This window comes from Epinephelus lanceolatus, chromosome 7, assembly GCF_041903045.1.
Source record: "Epinephelus lanceolatus isolate andai-2023 chromosome 7, ASM4190304v1, whole genome shotgun sequence".
In the NCBI taxonomy this organism is placed as follows: domain Eukaryota; kingdom Metazoa; phylum Chordata; class Actinopteri; order Perciformes; family Serranidae; genus Epinephelus; species Epinephelus lanceolatus.
In genome coordinates this window covers 21,986,695-22,010,896 of record NC_135740.1, presented here as the reverse complement: position 1 = coordinate 22,010,896, position 24,202 = coordinate 21,986,695, and the positions used below count along the sequence as shown (strand labels likewise).

Sequence of the window (24,202 nt, the reverse complement as noted above, 5' to 3'; positions counted from 1 at the left end):
GAACACAAAAGGCCCGCAGGAACTTCGGGGTAATTTTACGGGGCCGGGGCCATTGATGCGTGTCTCCACCACAGGAACCACCTCCGAAGGACAGAGTTCCGGAACTTTTACGGGTGCTAAACAAGTCCCTGCCTCGGGGTAGGTACTCAGAACAGCCCCGAAAGACTCCCGGCTGGGGCTTGGGGATTACTTGGTGCTGATTGGATATACTCAAGGAGGGATGTGACGACAACAGAAAGCAACAAATTAGCCGGCATTTTTAAATCTCAGCAGACGAGGGTTAGCTCGTTCATATAGCTTCCTCCGCCATGTAAAAAAAACTCACTAAATGGCCCGTGAAAAAAAATATTTGTTTTGGGAAATCACGATGTCTAGAAAGCATCAGTGGCTGCAGATGACAGGGACAGCTAATAGCAGGCTAACATCAGGACGTCATCTGTTAAAAGCCTGCCGTTGTCAGATACAACATGAAACTACTCCAGTTAGCTCAATCATGTTGTAACTAAGACATCTGCTGGAAAAAATATTTTTTTTCACGGGCCATTTAGTGAGTTTTTTTTACATGGCGGGGGAAGCTATATGAACGAGCTAACTCATTTAGTGAGTTACTACAGACACCACTAAGGGCTATCAGCTAACGGCGTCCCTACGTCCCCCCGGTAAATGGTCGCGCAACGATTACGTCACATCCAGAGCCCGTAACTTTAGTTAGTAGTTCCTGCCCCCCAAATAGTACCAGGAACTTCTTCAGTGGAAACGGGCCTAAAGGTTCCCAGAGTGGGGGATTTGCATGTTCTCCCTGTGTCAGCGTGGGTTTTCTCCAGGTACTCCGGCTTCCTCTCACAGTCCAAAGACATGCAGGTTAATTGGTAACTCCAAATTACCCATAGGTGTGAATTTGAGTGTGAATGATTGTCTGTGTCTATGTGTCACCCTGTCCAGGGTGTACCCCGCCTCTCTCCCAATGTCAGCTGGGATAGACTCCAGCCCCCCCGTGGACCCAACAGGATAAGGGGTTACGGAAAATGAATGAATGCTGCATGAGCGTAAGCTCAGCACTGGAGATGTTGAGAGTCTGTCCACACACATAAACACACACATGGTAACAGGGCTTACTGTTAGCATCACACAGCTAACAGTACCTAACAGCTTGATCTGTTTCAAAGCCGGTTGTGAGTTTGCTGGGGACAAATTAATGGCTTGGATGTTAGCCACTGCTGCTGTGTTAGCTCGTGCTAACTGGGCGGACGTTGAACTGACCATTGTGTGTAAGTTTGCTGATTTTTTCCACTAGATGTCCACCTCTGCCTCTCGGTCATTAGCTTGTTAAAGGGTCCTGTAACGTTAGTCGTCTCCCAGGAGCAACATTATTGCATTGCCCTGGCTGTGTCATACGACTCGAACCTGGGCAGCAGACCCATTCTCATCATCTCAACCCTGTGGCACCAGTTTATTATATTTCGTATATATGTTTGAACTGTTTATCGCAAAGTATTAATCAGTCAAAAATCTTTTTGACAGTTAACTGTTAAATGATTAATTATTAACATACCTAGTTTGTACTAAATTATATAGTCATCAGTTTTAATCATGTGGTATTTGTTTGGCAGTGCAGGAGGAAGCTTGACTGACTACCCAGGTTCTGTCACCTCGATACCTGGAGCTATGAAAATCTTGTGTGACTTGACAGTAGACAGGAAAATAATGAACTAAAGTTAGAAGAAGTCTAAAAGTGCTTGCAAAGTGGCCAAGAGAAGTTTTACACAGCTTCCACAGTAGTCAGAGTTTCTTTTTGTTTTTTGCTGAGATCGTGATCAACTACAGTTCATTCTTAATCATTTGATTAAATTGTGTAAGACCATAACTTTGCATTACACCCCTTCCAACAATGTGCCATCACGGTTGATCTTTACACGTGGCTTATCTCCATGTGGCCCTTAACCCTGTCTTTGTATAACCCAACTGGTGTTGCCACATTGAGGCTGCTGGTGTACTGCCGATGAATCTCAATTTCTCCGTTGTTCTGGACACGGTGTTTGGACAAGCCTCCCTGTAATCCCCTCGACTAGGACTTGGCTGCTCCTGATTTAGAGGAGATGAAGACAATGCTTCTCACTATGGATATGTGTGCAGACGCTTTGATGCTTTATTCACTTCGGCTTTTCAAAAGAACGTGTCCAGTTCTTCGGCTCCCTCACACCTTCCCCTCTCCCTAACCCTCCGCCCCCACTATGCCGGCTCCGATCGATCCAACCATGTCTCCCAGTCCCACATGTCATCTTTTTTCTTTGACACGGCTCTCCTCTCCCCACTGCTTGGTATTCTGGAGTGGGAATGCATGCACCATCGCAGATCCATCAGCTACGATCAGAATGCCGCACCACGGCTCGGGGAAATGGAGGGATGAGAAGGGAGAGAGTGGTGGAGGGAGAAAAAGGGGGTAAAGGGGGGAGGGAGAGTGAGAGGGCAGGTCAGTGGCTTGTCGACATCCTTCCGGGACCAAAGCTTCAGACTGACAGGGAGAAAGAGAGACAGAGAGAGGGGGAATGGAAGAGGATGAGCGGACAGGCAAGAGAAAGAGCACCTTTTTATTTCTGAGGGGCCACTTTTGCTAATATCCATTCTCAAAGTAGCCTCTCTGAGGAATTCAAGGAGCACAGACATTCGTATATTCCACTTCCTTTAGAGCTCAAAGGATAAGAAAAAGATAGATTTCTAGAGTCAAGTTGCTCTCGTAAATTAAAACCTCTTATTTACGATGTTCAGGCTCCATGTAGATACTGTACTATAGATGATACAGAGACATCATAGATACAGATGTGGCCAAATGACTTCTTTTATGACCACATCTCACACACTTTGACAGACAGGCAGCAGTTCAAAAGAAAGGACACACACAAATAGAAAAAAAAAAACCTCATGAGGAACTACAGACGAAGGACGGCGAGACATTAGGTGGAGTGTATACTACATGGTTAATGGAGGTAGTCGCAGTAATATAATTACAAAATGGAGAAACTGAATTACAACAAGAAAATAAAGCACATAACATGAATATTTAGTTTAATCAGTTAAAGGGTTTCTGGCAAAGAGTGCTCAGTGTTTATCCTCTCATAACCTTCTTAAAGCAGATTTGTGTTGGTGTCATTGGGCAAAAAATCCCATAATAATCTTTCAGCATATTGTAATTCAAGTGTTCTGGTAGAAAACTAGCCTCCTGCACTTCTGCTTGGCTCTGTTTTCAGGCTTTAGAAAATCCAGCCCATAGCGGGAGACTTAGGCCAATCACAGGCCATTTTAAAGAGAGGTCGTTTCTATTGGTAGTCGGACAAATTCAGATGGGTGTGTATGTCCAGTGAAAGCTTGATTCAATGGGAGAAAATCCTGCAAAGGAAGGTGCTATTCCAACATTTGCAACAACTGCCTACACTCCAAAAAAAAAGGAAGATGGACTTATCAAAAATGAAATCTGACAATAAACGAAATAAAACACGTTAATATTGGCAAAGTGTTTCAGAGATGGAGAGAAAATGTTGCTAGTAGTTTAGCCTTCTGCTGATTGGAGCCGAGGCTTACAGCTGCGGCTTCATGCTGACATTTTTGTAACTAATGTTAGCTAGAACCTCAAATTCCAGTGCATCCTCTGCCTCGCTCTCTGCAGTTACAGACCACCTCACTGGGAGTGAGATGGTACTTCAGTCAGCAGCTGTAGCAACTTGAATTCAGCCAGTTCTGGGGGGCTGCACAACCCTGACTTGCCACCTGATAAGCAAACTTTCTGTTGCTGCCTTTACACAGGCTAGACGTGGCGCTGCCGCCAGCCACCTCCTCACTGTGACACCTGGCACTACAGTTTGCACTGGTTGAATTTGAGTTGCTAAGGTTGCTGACTGAAGGTCCGTCTCCAGAGGTGCTGCCTGCTCCCCTCCCGGCAAGGTAGTTTCTAGTGGTCTGATAAACAGAGAGCGGATCAAGAAGGGGCTAAGCAAATGCGCTGCATGCAGCTCTACATTGAAATTAGATGAACTTAATCAATGTGTGGGAAACACTAGGTTACTGTATGAAGTGTGTGTGTATGCCCGAGGTCGTCTGGTGGGAGGGGCTTAGTGTAGAGAGGGAACTACAGGAGGAGGGTGTACTTTCAGATTCTGTAGTTTTTTTTTCCTTTTCCAGAATAGTGCAGCTTTAACCATCTTTGAATTAGATGATATATATCGTAGTATTTCTTTTTTACGATATTGCTCTCTAGACATACAAATACAGGTCCTACAATCCATCACTAAAATATGTTTATAGACTTTAAAGCCTGACTTTACTCCTGTCTTTATGTACAGTACTTTTGGGCCCATGTCTGTCACTGTGATATTCATATTAATTTAGGCTGTAGTTTAAATGTGATATATACCTGTATACTCCCACAGATATAACAGGCTAATCTAGTCAGCCATTTGTAGCGGGTCATTGTGCTCCAGGGTGGGATTTCTGTGTCTTTCAATAAAACTCTGTGCAGTACAGTGCACACGCAGCTTTTCATCACACATTCCTCTGTAATGTACACTGTATTTTTTTTTACCATCAACTCACTTTCCTCTCTTCAACTCACTCATCATGCCTTCCTTCTCCTGTCAGAGCAGAGCGGGGAAGCAGACAAGCACTGATCGTATCGATGCTGTCTCTCTTCTTCATTTATTGCTCTCTTTCTTTTGCGCTCTTCCTCTCCAAAGCCTCTCCATCCTCTCTGTGTGTTCTCCCCCATGGCTTTCCTCTACAGCAGTGCGTTGCCTTGGTAATTACCAGTTGTCTTAAACAGACAGATGGAATAAGAGAGAGTGACGGGCAATTTTCCCAGTGCCTGTTTTCCCCGTTTATGTGCACGCAACTCCGTTTTGCGTGTGTGTTCTGTATGCACGCTTCTTAACTTCTTGCCATCTCTTTCACAGTCCCTTCCTTCACTCCATCCTCCTCCTCACTCTCTCCTTGTGAGTTTGCATTTGTGCACATCTCGTGTGTGTCTGCGTAAGTGTGTGTGTGTAAGGCGGACGTGGGGAATTACCTGACAGAACGTGTTAGTCCAGGACGGGAGTGGGACAGTCTCATCTCTTGCTGTTGTGTTGGCCATTTTAGATGCCAGGTGTCACTCTGGACCTCTGCAGGGCCTCAGGAGAGATCAGTGCTGTCCCCTCCTCCTCTCTTGTCTCCCAGCATGCCCCTAACACAACAGTGGAGTAGGGAAAAGGGCTATTTCTGTCTTTAACCTGTCAGGGCAAGAGTGGATGCAAAGAATGGATGGAGAGGAGAGTGAGAGAGAGAGAGGAGCAGAAGCTGGGTGTTGTGTGGTTTTGTGAGCGACTGACACGCATTAACATGATGTCAGAGTTCACCTACGCGTATTCATGTCATCCAATTAATTTTCCACGCTCTCTTTCAGGCTGGTATGATCAGGATGGAGCAAGAGGAGTTTTTTATCGAGCCGGTGGAGGGGGGTGACGGAGTGATAGAGGAGGAGGAGGAGGGAGGAGGAGGAAGGACACACATCGTCTACCGCTCCTCAGCTGTAAAGAAAGCGCCCATCAGCAGCACGGCGGCAGACTACCACTCCAGAGGTCAGTCTGTGGCTCCAACTGTGCCTGTCTCCACTTCTACACACCCTTCACTGAATGCTGCACACTTCAGCTTTGCTCTATTTAACTCCATCTAAACTTGACATGTGGAAATTAATTTAATAACACTGACTGCGAGTCCCTGACCCTGCATTTCAAACCTACATAAACATTTGTCCTGACTTTTTGTTATCACGAATGTTCTCTGCAGTATATTCTGAAACACAACACAGGCTATACCCCCTTAGTATCTTAAACAATATCCCTCACACACGCCTGCTTATATAATCATATCAAACTATTGTATGCAAAGACAGTGAGTCACAGCGTGAGCATATCCTGCTGTCAAAAAGATTACACCTACACACACTCAAACGCATCCTCCTGTCACTGCACTAATTTTCCAGTGAGAAAGGAGCGACATATGGAGAACGCACGTGTTTGATTGGTAAGGTAGCACCCTCTGTATCTTTTATAGAATTATACGCTGCCTTGGCTGCCTCAACAATTAACAGCTGGCACTCAACTCTTTGGTTTCTCATCATGTCTGCCTCCATTTTCCACTCTACGGATAAAATAAATGAAGTGAAACAACAAGAAGGGCTATTATTTTTAGAGGAAGCATAATACTTACCGTTTGACACGGCGCGTCGGCTCAGGGATAAGAGAGAGGGAAGACAAATATGCATTGAAACAGGCTTTAATACTCAAGGTCTGAACATTATCACGCAAGCCAAATTATATATTCATCATAAGAATTTGTCTATCCATCGGCTTTATCTTGTGTTACTCTCAAATCTTTTTCTTTACAATGAAATGAGAGGAGCAATATCTGACCTTTGATGCAGTTAAATGAGGTTGTTCAACTTGCCTCAAGGTAATGTCACATGACTGATAAAAATGTTGGTATAAGAGAAGTTGCACTTAAATCAGTTTAATCAAATGCATTTTTCTTATTATGTTTTTACTTTGAATTGAAAAAAGGAAGTTTTGATCAATTTGGAGGTTAATATTATGCATTGATTTATTATTTTATATAAACCAAAGGGACGTGTACAATTCCCCATCTAATGTTTCTGATGCTGCTCTATTTTAGTAAACTTTTAGAGAAAGATGTACAAGTAAAAAAGCAAAGATTAGCATTTAATGTGCATAAACAAGAAGGATGTAGAGGGCGATAATATTAGGCGCCTCAGATATGATCCCCTGCTACACCTAATAACCAAGACAAAGCACAAATATTGTCCTTGAATACTATTTGGTGTGACACTTTATTATACTCAGATTAATGTCAAAATGAAATCTTTATAGCAACCTCTGAAATTTGCATTAAGTTTGGAGCCCTTATTTCGGCTCATACCATAAAACGTGAAGCACACAGCGTGTCAAGTATCTGTTGTAAGACTTGCATATTAAATACAGACGTATAATTAAATATTAAAGGAGACCTATTGTGCCCATTTTCAGGTTCATGCTTATGTTTTGGGTTTCTACTAGAACATGTTTACATGTATTTTCCTCATACTGTCTGAACACTTGTATTCACCCTCTGTCTGAGACGTTCCCCTTTAGCATCTGTCTCTTTACAACCTCCTCCCAAAAAAGCCCAGTCTGCTCAGGTTGGTCAGTGTTTCTGGGTCTTCTGCATCTCTGTATTTCTTTACCGTCATTGCAGTCGGGGAAATGACTGTATCAAAGAACAGTGGCACTTTCTACTGTGAAAAATCGGCAATAAAAGCTTCTAAACACAACTGAACATGTTCCTACAGGAATATCATCATAATCTGGGAGAAATATTGGCAACCAAGTGGACATATTTCCCTGATGTTAGGTTGTAGCTACATGTAGAATTGTATGTACTGTAAAAACTTCCTGCACTGTGCATGGAGCAGATGACCGGATAAAGAAAACTGTCACAAGCTAACGTCAGCTTGGAAACAGGATATTTTTGAGAGCAGTCTGAAGCCTGAGGATTTTACTCACAAGGATTACTTTTACATACACTTGGCTCATCATTTGAAACTTTGGCCATGTTTAAGAACATCCAACCAACCATTCACACTACGGGCAATTCAGAGTCACCAATTAACTTGCATGTCTTTTGACTGTGGGAGGAAGCTGGAGTACCTGGAGAAAACCCACACTGACACAGGGAGAACATGCAAACTCAGCACAGAGGGGATCCCAGGGTGGGATTTGAACCCTCTTGTGGTAAGGCAACAATGCTAACTACTGCATCACAGAGCTGCTGAAAAGTATAATGGTCCCCCTTTAGAGTCGAGATGAAGTGAAGAAATCCCTTTTAAGTCTTTTAGATGACCTCCCCAACCATATTGTGCACGTATTTAACAAAAAATAAATAAATACATTTTTGTGTATTCTTAGGCTATATCAAAATCCAATCACGTTTTCTTCCTGTAAAACAAAAAATGACAAGTGGCAAGTACCAACTAATATCTGATTTAGAAAGCTACAATTAAGTTAGCTAGCTAGCAACAGCATGCTTTATCCATATGTGTTAATTTCCCCAAAATAAGATGGTTACCTGCTTGCTGGCTAGAATGTCCTTCACTTTGAGGACAATGGTGTCTGTGACAGTATATGTGGAAGGAATTTCACAGGTGGACTACTTCAGCAAATAACGTTACGTGGAGCATACAATGACACGCCCACTTTTCAACAATTAAATGAAATTCCTCCCAGTGATATATCCTGCCTGTCCTGTTTAACTTGGAAATATGTCATGGTACTGATGCTAATGCTTTTTAGGTTTTATTTATTTTACTTAAATTGCAAAATGTTTTTTGTTTTGTTTTTTTTTTGTGAGAAAGAATGCTTGTTTTTTAGTGCACCTGACGTATATACAGTGCAGTTTGGGAAAGTTATTTCTGCTAACTGAACTGAAATTTTTGAAAATCAGAAGACACCTTTGTCTACTTTTTCCTTTGGGGTATCTGAGTAGGATTTTGAAAAGGTGCAAATCTTGTTGTTAATTCAAACAGAAATACAAAGTTAAAGACAACAGGAAAATTCTCGGAAAACAGGATCTCCGGTATTGTCAGCTGTCAGGGGTTTAAGAACTTGGCTTGCTTGGAAAAATATTACTGCAATGCATGCCTCAGGCTTGTGTCAGTAGAAATGGCCGGCCAATCATCGTGATTGATCTGATGCCTACAAGTTAATCAATCGTGACCCCGGCCGGTGCGAGAGGCATCACCTCGACTAATCACCAAAGCAAAACTATTCTCATAGAATCAAGTCTCCCATGTTGTGCAGGAGCCAGTCAAAGCGATTTATAACGAGTGTATCGCAATACATGAGATCTGCGTCTTCCTATTCTGAGCAGTTGACTCAAGAATGTCTAATAATATACAGAGAGAGAGAGAGTTTCCATAGGAACACCCAGTGAGGACAGACTGCATTAGAGTAACACAGATCTGCTCCCGCTGTTACTGATACCTGGCAGTACATCCACATACATACACACACGCATGTGAGCACGAGCACGCTGAAAAAACCTATACGGAAAGTCACACACACACACAGGATGTAACCACACGCAGCTTACACAACTCCCTTGATCATACATTTACACTTCTGAACACACATTCATACACGCAGACGCGCACACACACAACACGTCTCACTGCTCCTTGTTGCCTTTGAATCCTTCTTTCTAATGAAGAGTGGGGTGCAGATCAATAGCGTAGGATAGAACAGGCCACAGTGTGTGTGTGTGTGTGTGTGGGTCTGTGTGTGTCTGTGTGTGCATGTATGGCGTGGGCATGAGTTCTGTGGTCGTCTGGCTTTGAGTGCTGGGATTTTCAAGGCCAAGCAGACAGACAGACTGACAGACAGACAGACGAGCAGGCATGTGCTGCTCCCAGTAGCATTTGATGTGGATCTCTCTCTCTCACTCTCTCCGTTTCTCTTCTCTTTCTCCTTTTTATCTTTGTCTTTGCTATTCTAGACCACAACATTATGTAAACACAGGTTTACCTTCCAGTTGTTACATCATATCACTGTAATATCACAGCCACGTGGACGCATAGCAAACACACTATACATCCCGCTGCCTTTAGATTTCTTTCCCCCTCCATCTTCCATTTAAAAAACCAAATCCTTCCGTTTTAAATCCCTGATATTCTCTCTCTCAGACAATCACTCCCCCCCCGTCAATCAATCAGAGTCATTAGAGAATTAATTAATAATCAATCAATCATTTCTGGAGATCTCCTCCACCAAGCCTTCTTAATTCACAGCCCGTTATTGAATGTTGGACTCATTTCCTGGCTAAAGACAGAGGGAAAGAAGTTATATTTAGCAAGGTAATAGAGGAGCTCGAGAAGGAGAGAAAGAGAGATGAAGAAGGAGGCGAGATTGATCGGTTTCTTACACCATAAGCTGAGGAGGTGTGAATCAATGTCCTAAGTGGAGAGAGCAAGCTTTATTATTAATGTGGCACATTTGTCAATTAATCGCAGCGGCGATAGAAAACGAAGGATTGCCATTCATTTTTTTTTTTTTTTGCGGCGGGCGGACAGAGCTCCATCCTTCAATCTGTCTTTTCTTCACCTCTTACAGTTTCATTTTATCTCCTTCCTTTATCTGAGGTTTTCATCAATGTCTTTGTGTTCTGCTGATTTTGTTTCCTCGTCTTCGTAGTTTCTCTTCTGGGTTTCAGCTTCACTTGCTGATGTTTGCCCCAAACAAACTCTTGTCTTGTTGTCTGCAGACATGTTTTTTTTTTTTTTTTCTGAGGCTGGACAGTGAGGGTGGGGTTTGGTATTTTGTCTAGCGGGACTGGACTGCCTGTGTGGGTGTGTTGCTTCAACTGTGTGTATACAAGCATGTGTATGCGTGCCAATGCAGTGTTGTGTCCAGGGTACTGAGACATGCCCAAACAGATGGACTACCAGAGGGCTTTTTCCCATAATCCCCCTCACCTAGTCTGCTACCCGGACTAAACTCCCACATAGATATTACACATAAAAGTCACCCTTTTTCTTTATGTTATAAGACATCTTTTCTTACTTTGTTCTCGTCTAGTTACGCCTTTCAGCGCTACAGAAGCAAGATGTCAGACTGTTGCATGTTGTATTTTGGTAGCATATCAGTCACAGTTACAAAACATAGTCCTTTGCAGCTGACTTGTTTTCATTGACATTTCAGAGATCTGTATTGTTCCCAAGGCAGAAAGGCTCCCTGCAGCGTCTGGGGCAAAGCAATTGCAATTAGCTGGTGGACTGACACTGGGCGGAGGAGTGAGGCAGCAACACAGGACCCCATGCATCTGCACAAAGCCAGCATTTGTTTCGCCCCTCAGGCGCTGCTGTTCTGTGCTGTTCTTGTATGTTTTGTGCTGTACTGTATTGTGCTTTACTGCTTTGGGCTGACGCGAGCTGTTTGTTTGGTCGCTGTAGTTGTGTTGGTCGGTGTATGCCACGTCGCACAGCACCGATACAATGACGCATCAGCTTTGGCCCGAGCTGAGAGGAAATTGGAGGGGGTCAGACAGAGGCCAGTGGTGCTAGTCGCTGTAGCTTAATGTCTGCCTCTCACATCCTGAAAATGAAGGGGGGCTCCCTTGAGAAGCCACTCTCTTTCTGTCTCTCTCTCTCACTTTACTCCCCCCTGCTCCGTCTCTGTCTCTGCTGGTGTGACACAAGGATAGTCATATGGTGCAAGGGTTTTAAGAGGAGACTCGTGACTAAGCACTTAGTGATGTGAGCACACACACACACACACACACACACACACACACACACAGAGACAACTCATAAATGGCCTCAACTCATCTTCAGTATGTAACAGGGTCCCAGCAGACACTTTGCAGTACAGCGTGCCTCTTGTTGAAATCCCAAATAGCCACCTGATAACTCTGGGAAGGTGCAATCTTCAGATGTCCTTATGAGGCTTATTCAAAGTTATACTATGCAGGAAGTGTTGCTCACTGCTTTTAAACTGTCGCCAGCAAAAGTGAAAGCCAACCCCAGATTCACTCTCATTTTGGAACGAACTTGGCATCTCGCCTTGCTATATTTGCATGTTTTTGGTGCTGTGTCCATGATTTTAGTTGCCTCCTCTTGGATACGTGTTGCTTACGGCCTCGCACCTGGTCGCTACCTTTTTATAAAGTCCTGACCCAATCCATAGTCTACCTTTAAGAGATGTTCTAAGAACAACATGGACACATTTTTATCTAAATTACATTATTTCAAGAAGTCTCATTATTTGGCAGTGGACGTATTGGTAAGTGTAAATTATGAGGTTGGGAAGGTGGGGATTTTATACCCGATGAAGATACACACATGCATCCTAGGAATTTCTCTTAAAGAAGGACTCAGTCCTCTGTGAAATTCGGAAGAATCCTTGACATTGGAACAGTCCTTTGGCAGGGTTCAGTGATTTAGCCTCCTTGAAATTCAGCCGTTTGAGGATCCTTCCTTGACTTTGCTTTGAGGGATGCTCACTTTTGTTTTACCTCCAAAAAAGTGATTTAAGTAATACAACTAAACTGTTAACTTGTTTCCAACCTGTCTGGTTGTCTGACCACTACATTGTAGTAAATTGAATTTCCGTTAAGCTGATGCATTGCGTTTGCAGGATAAGGTTCCTCAAAACACCTTTCATCTCATTTGTAACTGCCAGATTAATGCCTCTTCGCATTACCTGGCCGAGTTCCCTGAGCAACATTTTCCCGTTTCAGTAGTCTTCCCAATCGCCCCAAAGCAAAACTGGCTGTCTGAGCCCTACTACGAATGAAATCAGGGACCTTCTGTCCTGAGTGTCTTTAGGCTGCTATTTTAAGCTCTAAACCAGTAGTTTTACAGGGGAATTCCTTTCCCGTATATAGTCTATGTAAATAATGTCGTCTGGCAAAGCTTGTCTGAGGCTGAGCATTTTTAGCACAAAAAACCCCAAAGCCCTCCAGAATTTGGAAACATAAACTTCAGTGAACCATTATAGTATGGATAAATACGGGTTGTCCTAAATGTAAGTATACCCTGTTCAGGAAAGAAAGGTGTTAATAGGAAGGCATTCAGTCAAAACACACTGGATCCAGCATGAGTAAAGTTCATCGCAAGCGTCCAGCTCTTTCCTCTACCTCGCCACACCCCCTGAAAGACTGTTGTTTCCAAGTTGTGTTGCACTGATTCCAAATGTCAGTTTCACTTGTCAAAATATCCGTTTGATCGGATGCTCCTAACAGAAACCTCATGATAATTTTGACTTGTTTTATACCCTTCAAATGAAAATTGGCTCCAACAAAGTGCTGGTCTCAGATCAGCTGGTTGTTCAGTACTGGCCACATTGTAGCAGCAGCTGCCACTGATTTCAGTTCAGCAGAGCAGCGGCACATTCTGTTTCACAGCTTGCATTATATACGGAACATGTGTTTTATGTATGTAATAATGTGCGACGCCATATAATAATATGGGTGTTATATTGGGCAGCAGGGATCCACTTTAGATCAGTGTTGGCATTAGTGCATACCTGCATAAACACTTGCACATGCAGCCGAGCAGGAACATAGACACACAGGAGAGCAAACACATACACACATGCAAAAATACTCTCACATGTGTGCACCCTACACACACACATACACACACACACACACACACACACACACACACACACACAGATACAGTATATATGTGGGAATGAGTGCTGGCCCAGGTGTGCCTCTGGGAGGAAATTACAGTGTTAGGAGGGGGAAGTATTTCAGCAGCCAGCTGCTTCCTCTCTCCCTCTCTGTGGCCACTGGCTCTATCCCTGGAGAACACGACTGGCTTTTTACCACACTCAGCATATGTGTGTGTGTGTGTGTGTGTGTGTGTACACTCATGCACTCCTACATGTATGTGTGTGTTGCAGGTTTTGTATCTTGCCTGTTTCACTCATGTCTGACTGACAGTTTTTGCTGTGTCCATTGGTGTGTGTGTGTATGTGTGTATCGTGCGTGTGCCCACACCGCATCCCTCTGTGTGTGTTCTCCCTCTGGCTCGTCTGACTCCTCACCTGCTAGTAAGCTCCCAGCAGGCCCTCCATTGAGCCATCACTCACTGTGCCACAGCGCTGCCTTTAAACAGAGCAGGACTCCTGGGATAATAGCAGGGTGCGGCTGACCTCTGCTCCAGTCTGCAGCCACCGCTGCTGCACTGACCCACACACACAGTCTGCGTGTGTGTCTTGTGTGTGGGTTTCTGTCTGTCTGCGAGACAAAGAGAGAGTGAGGAGAGGATGAGGCGGAGGAGAGGGGAAGCCTTGGAGGGATGAAGGGGGTAAAGTGTTATTACAGCCTCAGTGATTGAGAGAGCGTCACTATAATCATAGTGTTTTGACAGGATTAACACTGAGCCTTAGTGCTGCCTCTGATGTGGTGTTCATATTTTCAGTACCAGACTCCTGATGTTGAATTCATGCTACAGAGCTACGTGTGTGTCCTTGTATTTTTATAATGTGATCATCGTGCATGACTTGGATTCAGGTTGTGATTAGTAAAGTGGTTGTTCCCAATCTGGGGTCAGGACCCCTGAAGAGGTTGCAGGATGATTACCTGAAAGGAAAATACTGTAAGACAAAATTCTACTGTCTTTTTGTCTGAGTCCAGTATCTCTTGTAATTACATCCATGTAGTAGTCGTAGCGAGGGGGAAAGTAGGGGTGTGGAGCCTAGTTTTGTGAACAGACTTGTAATGATCAGTTTGCGTCCAGTTACAGACCTACAATCAGTGCCACCTAACTCTAACCTCTTTAGTCTTACTCCCTTATCCTAAAGAATATTAAAAATGTTGTGGACATTAAAATGTAAAAGACATTGTCATTTTTAATCCAATACAGATACATTTTACCTTTTTAAAACCCTGAAGTGAGATTAGAGACGTGATATAGAGATTAAGTATAGGGTAAGTGTACTCACAGTATGTCTGTGATGACATTAGAGTACCTATTCAGGCATTATAATCAGATCATACAGCTGCGTACGCTTGGACATGTGTTTTTTTTTCCTTACATTTTCTTTAACTCCTTCACAAAGACCACAGTAGTACAAAAAGTATTTGTATTTTAGTCTCTGTGAGCAATGTATGTGTGCATGCAGTCGCTGGACTATGAGTGTAAAATAATATATGATTATAGTATCTTAATTTGATGCATGCGGGCTTAAATGCAGGGTTCGCACACAGCAGCAGGTACAACTGTGTGACTACAATTACGTGCAACAGACCTCCCTGGAGGTGGCCACTGTTCTGTGTTAGCATCCGTTATGTAACCAGCCAACCTAAGGGACAGAAGCTCATGGAAGATGAGATGGCGTGTGACTTCCTTCCTCCCACTACTGTCACAATGCTGCAAACACACTGTATACACATGCACACACGCACGCACACACACATACACACATGCTGTGTTAAATCTGGCGCTCCTCAGAGAAGTGTGGGAGCCACTGCCATCGCTGAATAAGCTTCCTTGATGTGCACGCTTGAGCAGGAAATTTTGACATTGTTTCCCAAAGTTGAAGCTTCCCCACAGTGTGAGAAGCCACTCACTGAAACACCATGTAGGTTAATATAGTAATGTGTGTGTAAAGAGAATGTAATAGCACAGCAGCTGATTCAGAGGTTAATGGAGCCTCTCATGTGAATGAGGCTTACATCGCTCTGGAGACCCAAATACATTCACCGCTATTACAGCAGTTTCCTCATTCTGAGTGTCTTGTTTGTTGTGTGTGTGCAGCAGTTATCTACTTCACTGACGAGTAAACATGTTCCTCAAGTGCCAAAGCATAGAATCGGTGGAAGCGTGTGGTTTTGCCCTTTTAGTAGTGTCTGTGATAAAATCTGTACTGCTGTGATAAATGTGTATTTTGCGAAGAGTTCTAAAGCAAAAACACGAAACTACAAAAATGTGGGGAAGAAATTGAGAGAGCAATCCTAACTCATGGATGCTGTTTATCTGACGCACTTTTAGGGGTGTAACGATCCATCGATCTGGATCAATATGTCGGTTCAATCCAGTATCATGGATGCAAAATGAAAACATCGATCTATATCATCGTCTTTGGGATACGCTTTTATTTAAAAGTCTGTGTCACAGGCAAATAGCCACAGGCGGATGGCAAACAGTTAAGACAAAGACAAAGAGGATAACTTAATTTACTCTGGAATAAATCAGCAGCGTGGAAATATTTTTGATTATGGAGAAAATAGGAGTCAGCAGGCAGAGCACATGGCATATGTAAACATAGCTGATAACAAGATAAAACACGTACCCGCCTGGACAGACATCTCACTGCGCTAACTTCTCACGACAACAACATTAGCTGCTTTGTTTCAATTAAAAAAAACATGCATGCAGGCTGAAATTTAACCGTGCTGTTCTTTCGGGAGATGCAGTGACTCAAACCAACGATAAGTAAGAAAAATAATAACATAACATGTAATTTATTAAGCTATGAGTAGAGGGGGGGGAAGTCTGCTAGCCGCAATGCTAATTAATGCAGTACAAACATACTTAAGCTAACAATGAGAGATAAGTAAAAATCAGTTGTTGTGTCCATGAACCGTGACAGTTATTTCTGTGCTTTTGTTAAATAAAGTTGGTGTTAATCCATGTTTTATGGCTGTTGGGAGAAATTTGCCTTCAGGGCTTTCAGCCAGATAACCCTGAAGACTTATGAAAAAGATGATGGCTTGGGTGAAAATTAAAAGATTTATTCCAGAAAGGTCTCTCTGGCAGAAAGCCCTGAAGGTTAACTTGTACCATGTGCTGTTTTATGTGTGAGGGGAGTCAATTTCAAGTAAACTTAACTGTCCGTAAGTGGACACAACTATGTACATTATGTATAAGTTGTTTTTATCTCTATGGCCAAAAGCAAAAAAAGAAAGGAGAGCCTGCGTCTTCTGTAACAGATTGTGTTAAATGTGCATAATATAATATTGTCTCATATTGATCGCAGACCCCTGAATGGCATCGGATCGAATTTGTATCATGGCAGACTTCGTAATATCAGCAAATATTGTATCGTTGTCCAAGGAATCAATATAATGCTGTTAGTGATGACACTGGTCATTTACACCTCTTAGTACTTTTTGGACTTCTTGACGGTGGTGGCTCATAAGCCAAGCATGAAAACGTATTCTTGACTTTAGACATAGTAACTCAAGGGTCACTTACCATATTTTTCCAGAGCTTTCAACTGTATTACACTTAAAGGTACAAACAAGAAGTCACTGGATTAAATTTGTGATAGCTACTAGGGGTGTAGCCATACATCAGTCTGGATCTATACATCGATTCAGTAATCATCGATCCAATATTTTCGATGCAGAGTGAAAACATCCATAGATACTGCCATCTTTAAGATACACCTTAATTGTGAAATCCCCATGGCATGTCTGTGTCAACATTTTCATCCAAGCACACCTCCTTCTTAAACATTCAAACAGTGCACCAGGCAGGTAATGACCAGCAGCCATGGAGAGGACAGTGAGGATATTTACTGATATCATCACTACGGCACTGCTTATTATTTTCTTGATTAATCGTTTGGTTAATATGTCAGAAAAACGTGGTGAAAAAAGCATCAAATTCTTATGAAACCAGCAAATCTTTGGCTTTTTTGCTTAGAAAATTTACTAAAACGATTATGCAATCACTGCAAATTAATTTTGACGTATCAATTAATCAACTAATCACTGAAGCTCTAATTGTCAAATATCAATCGCAGGCCCCTGCATTAATTTGAATCTAAATTGTATCATGGCAGACTTTGTTATATCAGCAAATTTCATATCATTTTCCAAAAGCTTAATCATATCCTGGCAGAGCTGGTGATTTACACTCCTAATAGCTACTCATCCGTCACATCAACAGATTCATCCCCATGAAAACTAAGCAAACTCCACCTGTCGATGAAGATCATGTGATGTGGTTGAAAGCACCAGAAGATTATTTTCAATCTTCACAAACAAAGACAAAATATGTTGCTACTTGTGCACACAATGGCAATAATGCTCAGACGTCTATGTGGTGAGAATGAAATTGTCAAGGCGGAGTGCGCGCCTCATGGCTGCTGTCTGATTAGCAGAGTGATGTGTGGTGGTGGGAGTTTGTTAGGCTGCAGTTCATTTGCCGCTGCGCACCCTAGGGAAGTTTAATTGAATAAAACAGAGCTCTGTGCTTCTTCATTCAACGATGGCTATAATACTAGCCACGAGCATCAAGGAGAGACTAATTCATGGCTCAGACAACCTGTAGGTTAAAAACAGGTAGGGCGGGTTATAGATGATTTTTTTCTTTCACATCTGATGAAGAACTTTGGACTTGTAGACATTAGAGAGAGGGTGGAGACAAAGAGAAAATCCAATCATCTCCATCTTATGTTGTCAGTTCTTTGCTCCCACTGAGCTAGCTGATACGTCTTGTAGCATTAGTCTGATGTGTTCAGATTTAGCTCAAATAAAAGTGGAGAATGGCGGTAGAGATGAGACGATGGAGAGAGGGAGGAGAAGACGAGGCCCGCCAAGCAGCAGCTGAAAATACACATTTGTCGTTGTGTTTACTGCACCCAGTGAACAGGAGTGACTGTCAAATCCAGATGGGTCATGTTGTGGTTGTCCATACGCTGTTGATCCCTGACCCTTTAATGGAGTGTACTTGTATGGAACAATTACAGTAACACAGTGACGGTAGGAGGCAAACTGCAGGCTGGGTTATTAGTCTTCATTTTTCGAAGCTAATGTAATCTAATGATACTGTTTAATTGTGTTTTTTCAGCTCGCAGGCTGTTGTCACACACTGTGTATCGTGGCTACGATGATATGATTTAGTTACTCTCGGTTGGTTTGAAGGCTGTGTAGGGCACGACCTTTCATCCATAATTAGATACTATAATTAATAGCAATTTAATAGAATGCAAAGCAATTTCATTTACAACATGCATAATTCATTATAACTATTAAATGTTCGATCACAGCCAGATTTGAGTTTGAATAACAATGTACAGTAAGATTACAAAACCACATGTTTCTGTGAGGCAGTACGTATGTGTAAGTGTTTATGACTGTTCACCTACAATTAATTTTAATAACTGTGTCTCTGTCAACAGAGTGGAATTTATGGCTTACAGAAAGTGTTTGCATGTGTATGTGTATACACTCACACATGCAAAGTTATCACAAGCAGAAACAGGAGCACATCTTGCCTTTTAAAGAAAAAGTTCACCTACAAAATTACCATTTATGTATCAGTTAATCATGCCATGTTATCTTGAATCTGCGAAGAAATGCATGCCTCCGTGAAAAATGGCGAACATATTGATTCATGGACTGATTTAGGACCACGATTAACATCAAACCTATATCAAAACATCCATTTACAAACTTTCACACAACTCGTGCAGTATAATCTAAGTCTCATTAACCGGCCCTACGCTCAGTACTTCACAAACACATGCATTTTCACTAAAACCTTACCATTAACCCTGAACAGAAAGTGAAACTTATCTATGCTCTCTTCAAAGCCAGACTTCAATACTAATTTTTTTAAGCAAAAATGCATGTGTTTGGGATGTTCTGAGCATATGATTGGATAAATGAGACTTGGATTATCCTGCACAAGTTGTGTGAGAGTTTGTAAACGGATGTTTTGATAAAGTTTTGCTGTTGTTATATGCAGAACACCATCACTTCAATCAATACATTCACCAATTTCTTCATGAATTTAAGGTAACACTGCATGACTAAATGATATATAAAGGCCATTGTGTGGGTGAAGTATTGCTTTACAAGGGATAAATATGTGCCACAGCTCTACTAACCACCCTATGTGTAACTGCAAAGAATTAAACATGATAGAATGGATCTCCTAAGTTTGACATATGCAAATCTCAGCCGATATCCTAGCACATATGTGTCTATACTAAAGTGCCCAATATGCTTTAGATCAGTGGTTCCCAACTGGCTCAGCCACAAGGGCTGAATTACTCCTTAGTCATTAGTTCAAGGTCCACACAGTTAAATACATTACGCAACGTCATACTTGTGTTTGGCCATGCAACCTGGTCTCACCCCAAAGTCGTGGAAATCCAGCGCTTGTGCAGTGACTTCCAGCATCAGACACTGAGAAAAAAAGCTGTGCATTCATGTCAGCATGATACGTAGCCAGTCGCCATTACTGTTTCCATCAGGAGGAAACGTGGTGGGACAAGAACAAAAGTTAAGGTGGTCAAAGTCCTAGTAGGGTTGTCGGGAGGAGTGGTGGATGGGTACAATTATCACCTGGGATGCCGATGTTCGCTTTTGTCAAACCCAACCATGTATGTGTATTGTTGAAGGAAAGAAAGACGTCAATTCGTGGTGTTGTTCCAGCACAATGCATTTATTTTGACAGAGACTGTATCTAAACGGTGCATTTCCTGTGAAAATAGAGGTGTATTTTTAAAAAAAAAAAAAAAAAAAAAAAAGACAAGGTATGTAACAGGCTAAAGTTGACACGCCGTCCCAGGGTACCTTGCACGTTGTATCTGGCTGTGGAAAGTCCATGACATGTGATGAGGTCGGATTGAGAATGTGTTTGGCCATGTTGTGGAGCTAGTTTGCTGTCGCTGTCAAGTAGCTGTCTGTTATTCACGCACTGTACAGCAGGAAACAGTACTTCAGAATCAAAACTTTGATCTGCAAATGTGCTGTACTTCAAAATAAAGTGTTTATTACAAACTTGAAACATTTGTGCGTCACCATTCAGAATGGACCTGTGACCCACTTTTGGACCGCAATCCACCAGTTGGGAACCACTGCTTTAGATGAAACATTGCTGGTCTGCATTACATTAAATGTCTTCCAGTTAAAGAAGTGACACTTTGGTAAATGGTTAACTGTAAAATGTGTATGCATCTAAAACATTTGTTTATAGTTAAGGAAGGTGCAATGTGTCCTGTGTGCCTAAGACGAGAACCTTTTCTCTGAGTTTTTGTATGGCGAGTTTCCGAAACATAACCATGAAAACAGGAATCATAAAAAGAACGCAGAGGTTGAGCGCTCAATCAGCTTCGCATGCAGCAAACTTAAGGTGTTCTTGAAGACAAAAAATACTGGCCGCAGAAAAGAAAATGTTCCTTGGGCACGCTTAGGCAGAGCAAGGACAAAAGGTGTATTAAAAACCTTTTATGCAGTCGGGCATATTAGTTATGCTTTAGTTGCCAGGAGCAGCTATGAAATACATTGACAGTGAACAGTTTGCAGTGTAAATGTTTCCTTGTTATGTTGATAAAAAGCATGATTTGCCTGGCATTACATTACACAAATCCTATTTGATAGTGCAAGTTTTGGTAATGCAATGCTGATAATCTCATAATAACTACATCAAAAGCTACATAAATCAGATCAGGGTCATTTTTAAGTGTTAGTTTTACTCTGCTGGGACGGCCAGGCAGGAGGGGTCATCAGTTGTAGAGCATTCAGTTTGTTCCACTGTGGGATGATCTCCGTCTGATGGATGTGTAATAGATATAATTGAGCCACTGGTTTACACAGTCAGTTGAAAGTGACTGTGAAAGCCCTTTGCTTTTATGTAATGTGTCCTCTGCAGCTGTGGTCACAATCACGCTGAGACAATTAAAGAGCACGCTGGCATGTCTTCTCTGTCATGCTCTTTGCGTGTGTGCGTGTGTTGTCACAGAGCAGCTTATGTGCGAACTCTACCTCTCCTGCCATATGTGTTGTCCTGTAGCAGCGTGAGGGAGATAGATCATCCTCTACAGCAGATGTGCTGACGCCAGAGAAAAGTTAGTTCACTTCCCTGGCATATTACCCATGTTCCCCCTGTGATCCTTCCCTTTCTCCAGACTTCCTGCCATCGCTCAGAACTATGGGAGATTTCTGAAAAGATTCCCAGTCAAGCTGACAAACCCCAGCGTTCTGGCTTGTGTTCAGTGTGTGTGTGTGTGTGTGTGTGTGTGTGTGTGTGTGTGTCTTCTACTTTTACCCTGCTCATACACAGAAGCTAACCACTCCCTTTACTTTCTTCTTTTGACCTCTATTCCTCTTCTTCTTCTTCCTGTCCTCTCCCACTTCATTAAAACATTTATCCCTTCTCTTTCTTTTCTTTATACCTCTTCCCATGCCTCCAATTCTCCACCTGCTTATTCTTAAAAAGAAGCTTAATGTCAGGCTGAAAAGCAGTGTTTTACCGTTGGTTTCTTCTTTGACCAACATTACTGCTGGGTGTGGCTCTGTTGCACCTGTAACTACATCATCACAGTGTGCTGACACGCCTTCTTACATAGCTGCAGCAAGGTGAGAACTTAAAGGGACAGTTCACCCCAAAATGAAAACCACATATTTTTTCTCTTACCTGCAGTAGTATTTATTAGTGTAGATTGTTTTAGTGTGACTTGCAGAGTATTGGAGATATTGGCTGTAGAGATGTCTGCCTTCTCTCAGATATAATGGAACTAGATGGCGCTCAGCTTGTGGTGCTCAAAGTGCCAAAGAAAAAACATTTGAAAGGCTCAACAACATGTCTCTTTCCAGAAATCATGACCTGGTTACCCAAGATAATCCACAGACATGCCAACCGTATCACCACGCAGAAGGAAGTGTGCATCTACTGCTAGCTCACCTAGCGCTACTTAGCTAGCTAACATTACAGCTCAGCCGAGGAGGTAAAGAGCACTACAGGTAAGTGGAAACATACGTATTTTTGATTTTGTGGTAAGCTGTCCCTTCAAATCACTGGAAGTAAGCAAAAAACAACATTTTCAGGATGCACTCTTTTTAAAGAGTAACTTAAAGGAGTATTTCAGCATTTTGAGAAACAAACAAACTTCTTCCCAGTCTCCACACTTCTGACAGTTGATTTCTGTTTTATATGACAGGATAGCTGTGAGAAGAGAGATCAGTGGGTGAACATGACGCTGCTTGTAATTTAGTGGGTGGAGCACCGACCAGCATCACTGATTTCTCAAAGAGGCCCTTGATTGAGTAAAATAATAAGCCAGTTGCCATGAACACATGGCACATGACTGAGACTTGGGTCAATAGTATGAAAAAATCAGCTGTACATATTTACTAACTAATGCATTAGGGCTTATTAATGCTGAACAGAGGGAGTAGAGCCGCTGCTCCTTCGTGTCGAAAGGGGTCAGTTGAGGTGTTTCGGGCATCTGATCAGGATGCCTTCTGGGCGCCTCCCGTTGGAGGTGTTCCGGGCACGTCCCGCTGGTATGAGGTCCCGGGGCAGACCCAGAACACGCTGGAGGGATTACATATATCTTATCTGTCTTGGGAACGCCTTTGGGTCCCCCAGGAGGAGCTGGAAAGCGCTGTTAGGAAGAGGGACGTCTAGAATACTTTGCTCAGCTTGCTTGCCCCTGCGACTCGGTCTGGATAAGTCGGTGAAAATGGGTGAATGGATAATGCTGAACATCAGATATGTATACGGATAGAGCCTTATGTCTGCACTCTGCATTCGTTTCATCCGTATTTGTACAAATTTTCTGAAAGCTTATGGATACGGACAAAACTGAGCAATACCATCAGAGATCTTGGAGACAAAGTAGCATAGTTCAAGCAAGATTCAACCATTGGAGACGACGAAGACATTTAAAAAAAATGGTGGAATGAATTTTGAAAAGTACTCTCTGTCTACATGTCTCGATGTACTCCTCTCCAGTGTTGCCTTCATGAAAAGGTAGGCCTACATTATTACAAACTAGTGCCATCTATAGGTTGAATCTATGCCACCATAAAGGACGCATGGAAATTTAAGGGCAGTGACGTTTATGTTTGCATCAGACGTATCTATTTGCGTACATAAAAGGAGTATAAATGGTCCTTTACAGTACATGCATCGTTCCCTTTGAATCCCTTTGTGTGAAGGAAATTTTTGGGATTGGCAGATAGACGGTCTTATTTTCTCCCAGCTCTGGCAGTCCTTAACACTGCATGTTGTATTATGACAGTTATCAGATATCTGGTAAAATCTAGTGAAAGGTGATCATGAGCAGCAGATGTCAATCTCTGCAATGCGACACATCCCAATGCTGGTGTAGACAGGAAATTAAAAGGCAAAACGAAGGAGGGGTTGGACCACTTATTGGTCGCTGAAATGCATTAGGTCAACATGAAGAGGAAATTGCAGAGTATAAATACATTAAATGGTTACTGAAAAAATGCCAACCATAAATAGTGTCAAAAACCAGGTTTGATTCCGTGAAGGATTATAACTTTAAGTTACACTTTACTCGTCTCACTCCTTCCCCATTTTTCCTGCCCCTGATCCCCTCTGGCCTCCCTGCTGTAATGACTTTGCGCCAGGTTTGAGATCACAGCGTGTCTGACTATGCAAAGAATGACTCACATACAGTACAGTACGGGCCAAGTTCAGTTCTGGCTCCTGTTCTTCCACGTTTCCTCCCACTATGTCTCTCTGCATTTGAATTCTTGTATGGCATCGATATCACTAGAGCGTAGTAGACGTTGTTGACTTTCTCCAAACTCCTCTTTCACTCGTATTTCATTACTTACATTAGGAATGTTGAGCACGATAATTATGCATACCTGGGATGTTTGCAGTGCGTTTTGAATGTGCGTCCTG

General features: G+C 42.5%; 1 protein-coding gene across 2 annotated transcripts in view; it reads left to right on the top strand.

Moving 5' to 3' along the window:
* The window catches only part of LOC117260823 (uncharacterized), a 158,820-nt gene that overhangs the window by 67,754 nt on the left and 66,864 nt on the right, over positions 1 to 24,202 (top strand). For both annotated transcript variants that reach the window (XM_078169292.1, XM_078169293.1), the window contains exon 3: positions 5,429 to 5,603. In XM_078169292.1, the coding sequence (XP_078025418.1) occupies positions 5,429 to 5,603 (175 nt within the window). The remainder of the gene's footprint in view (positions 1 to 5,428; positions 5,604 to 24,202) is intronic.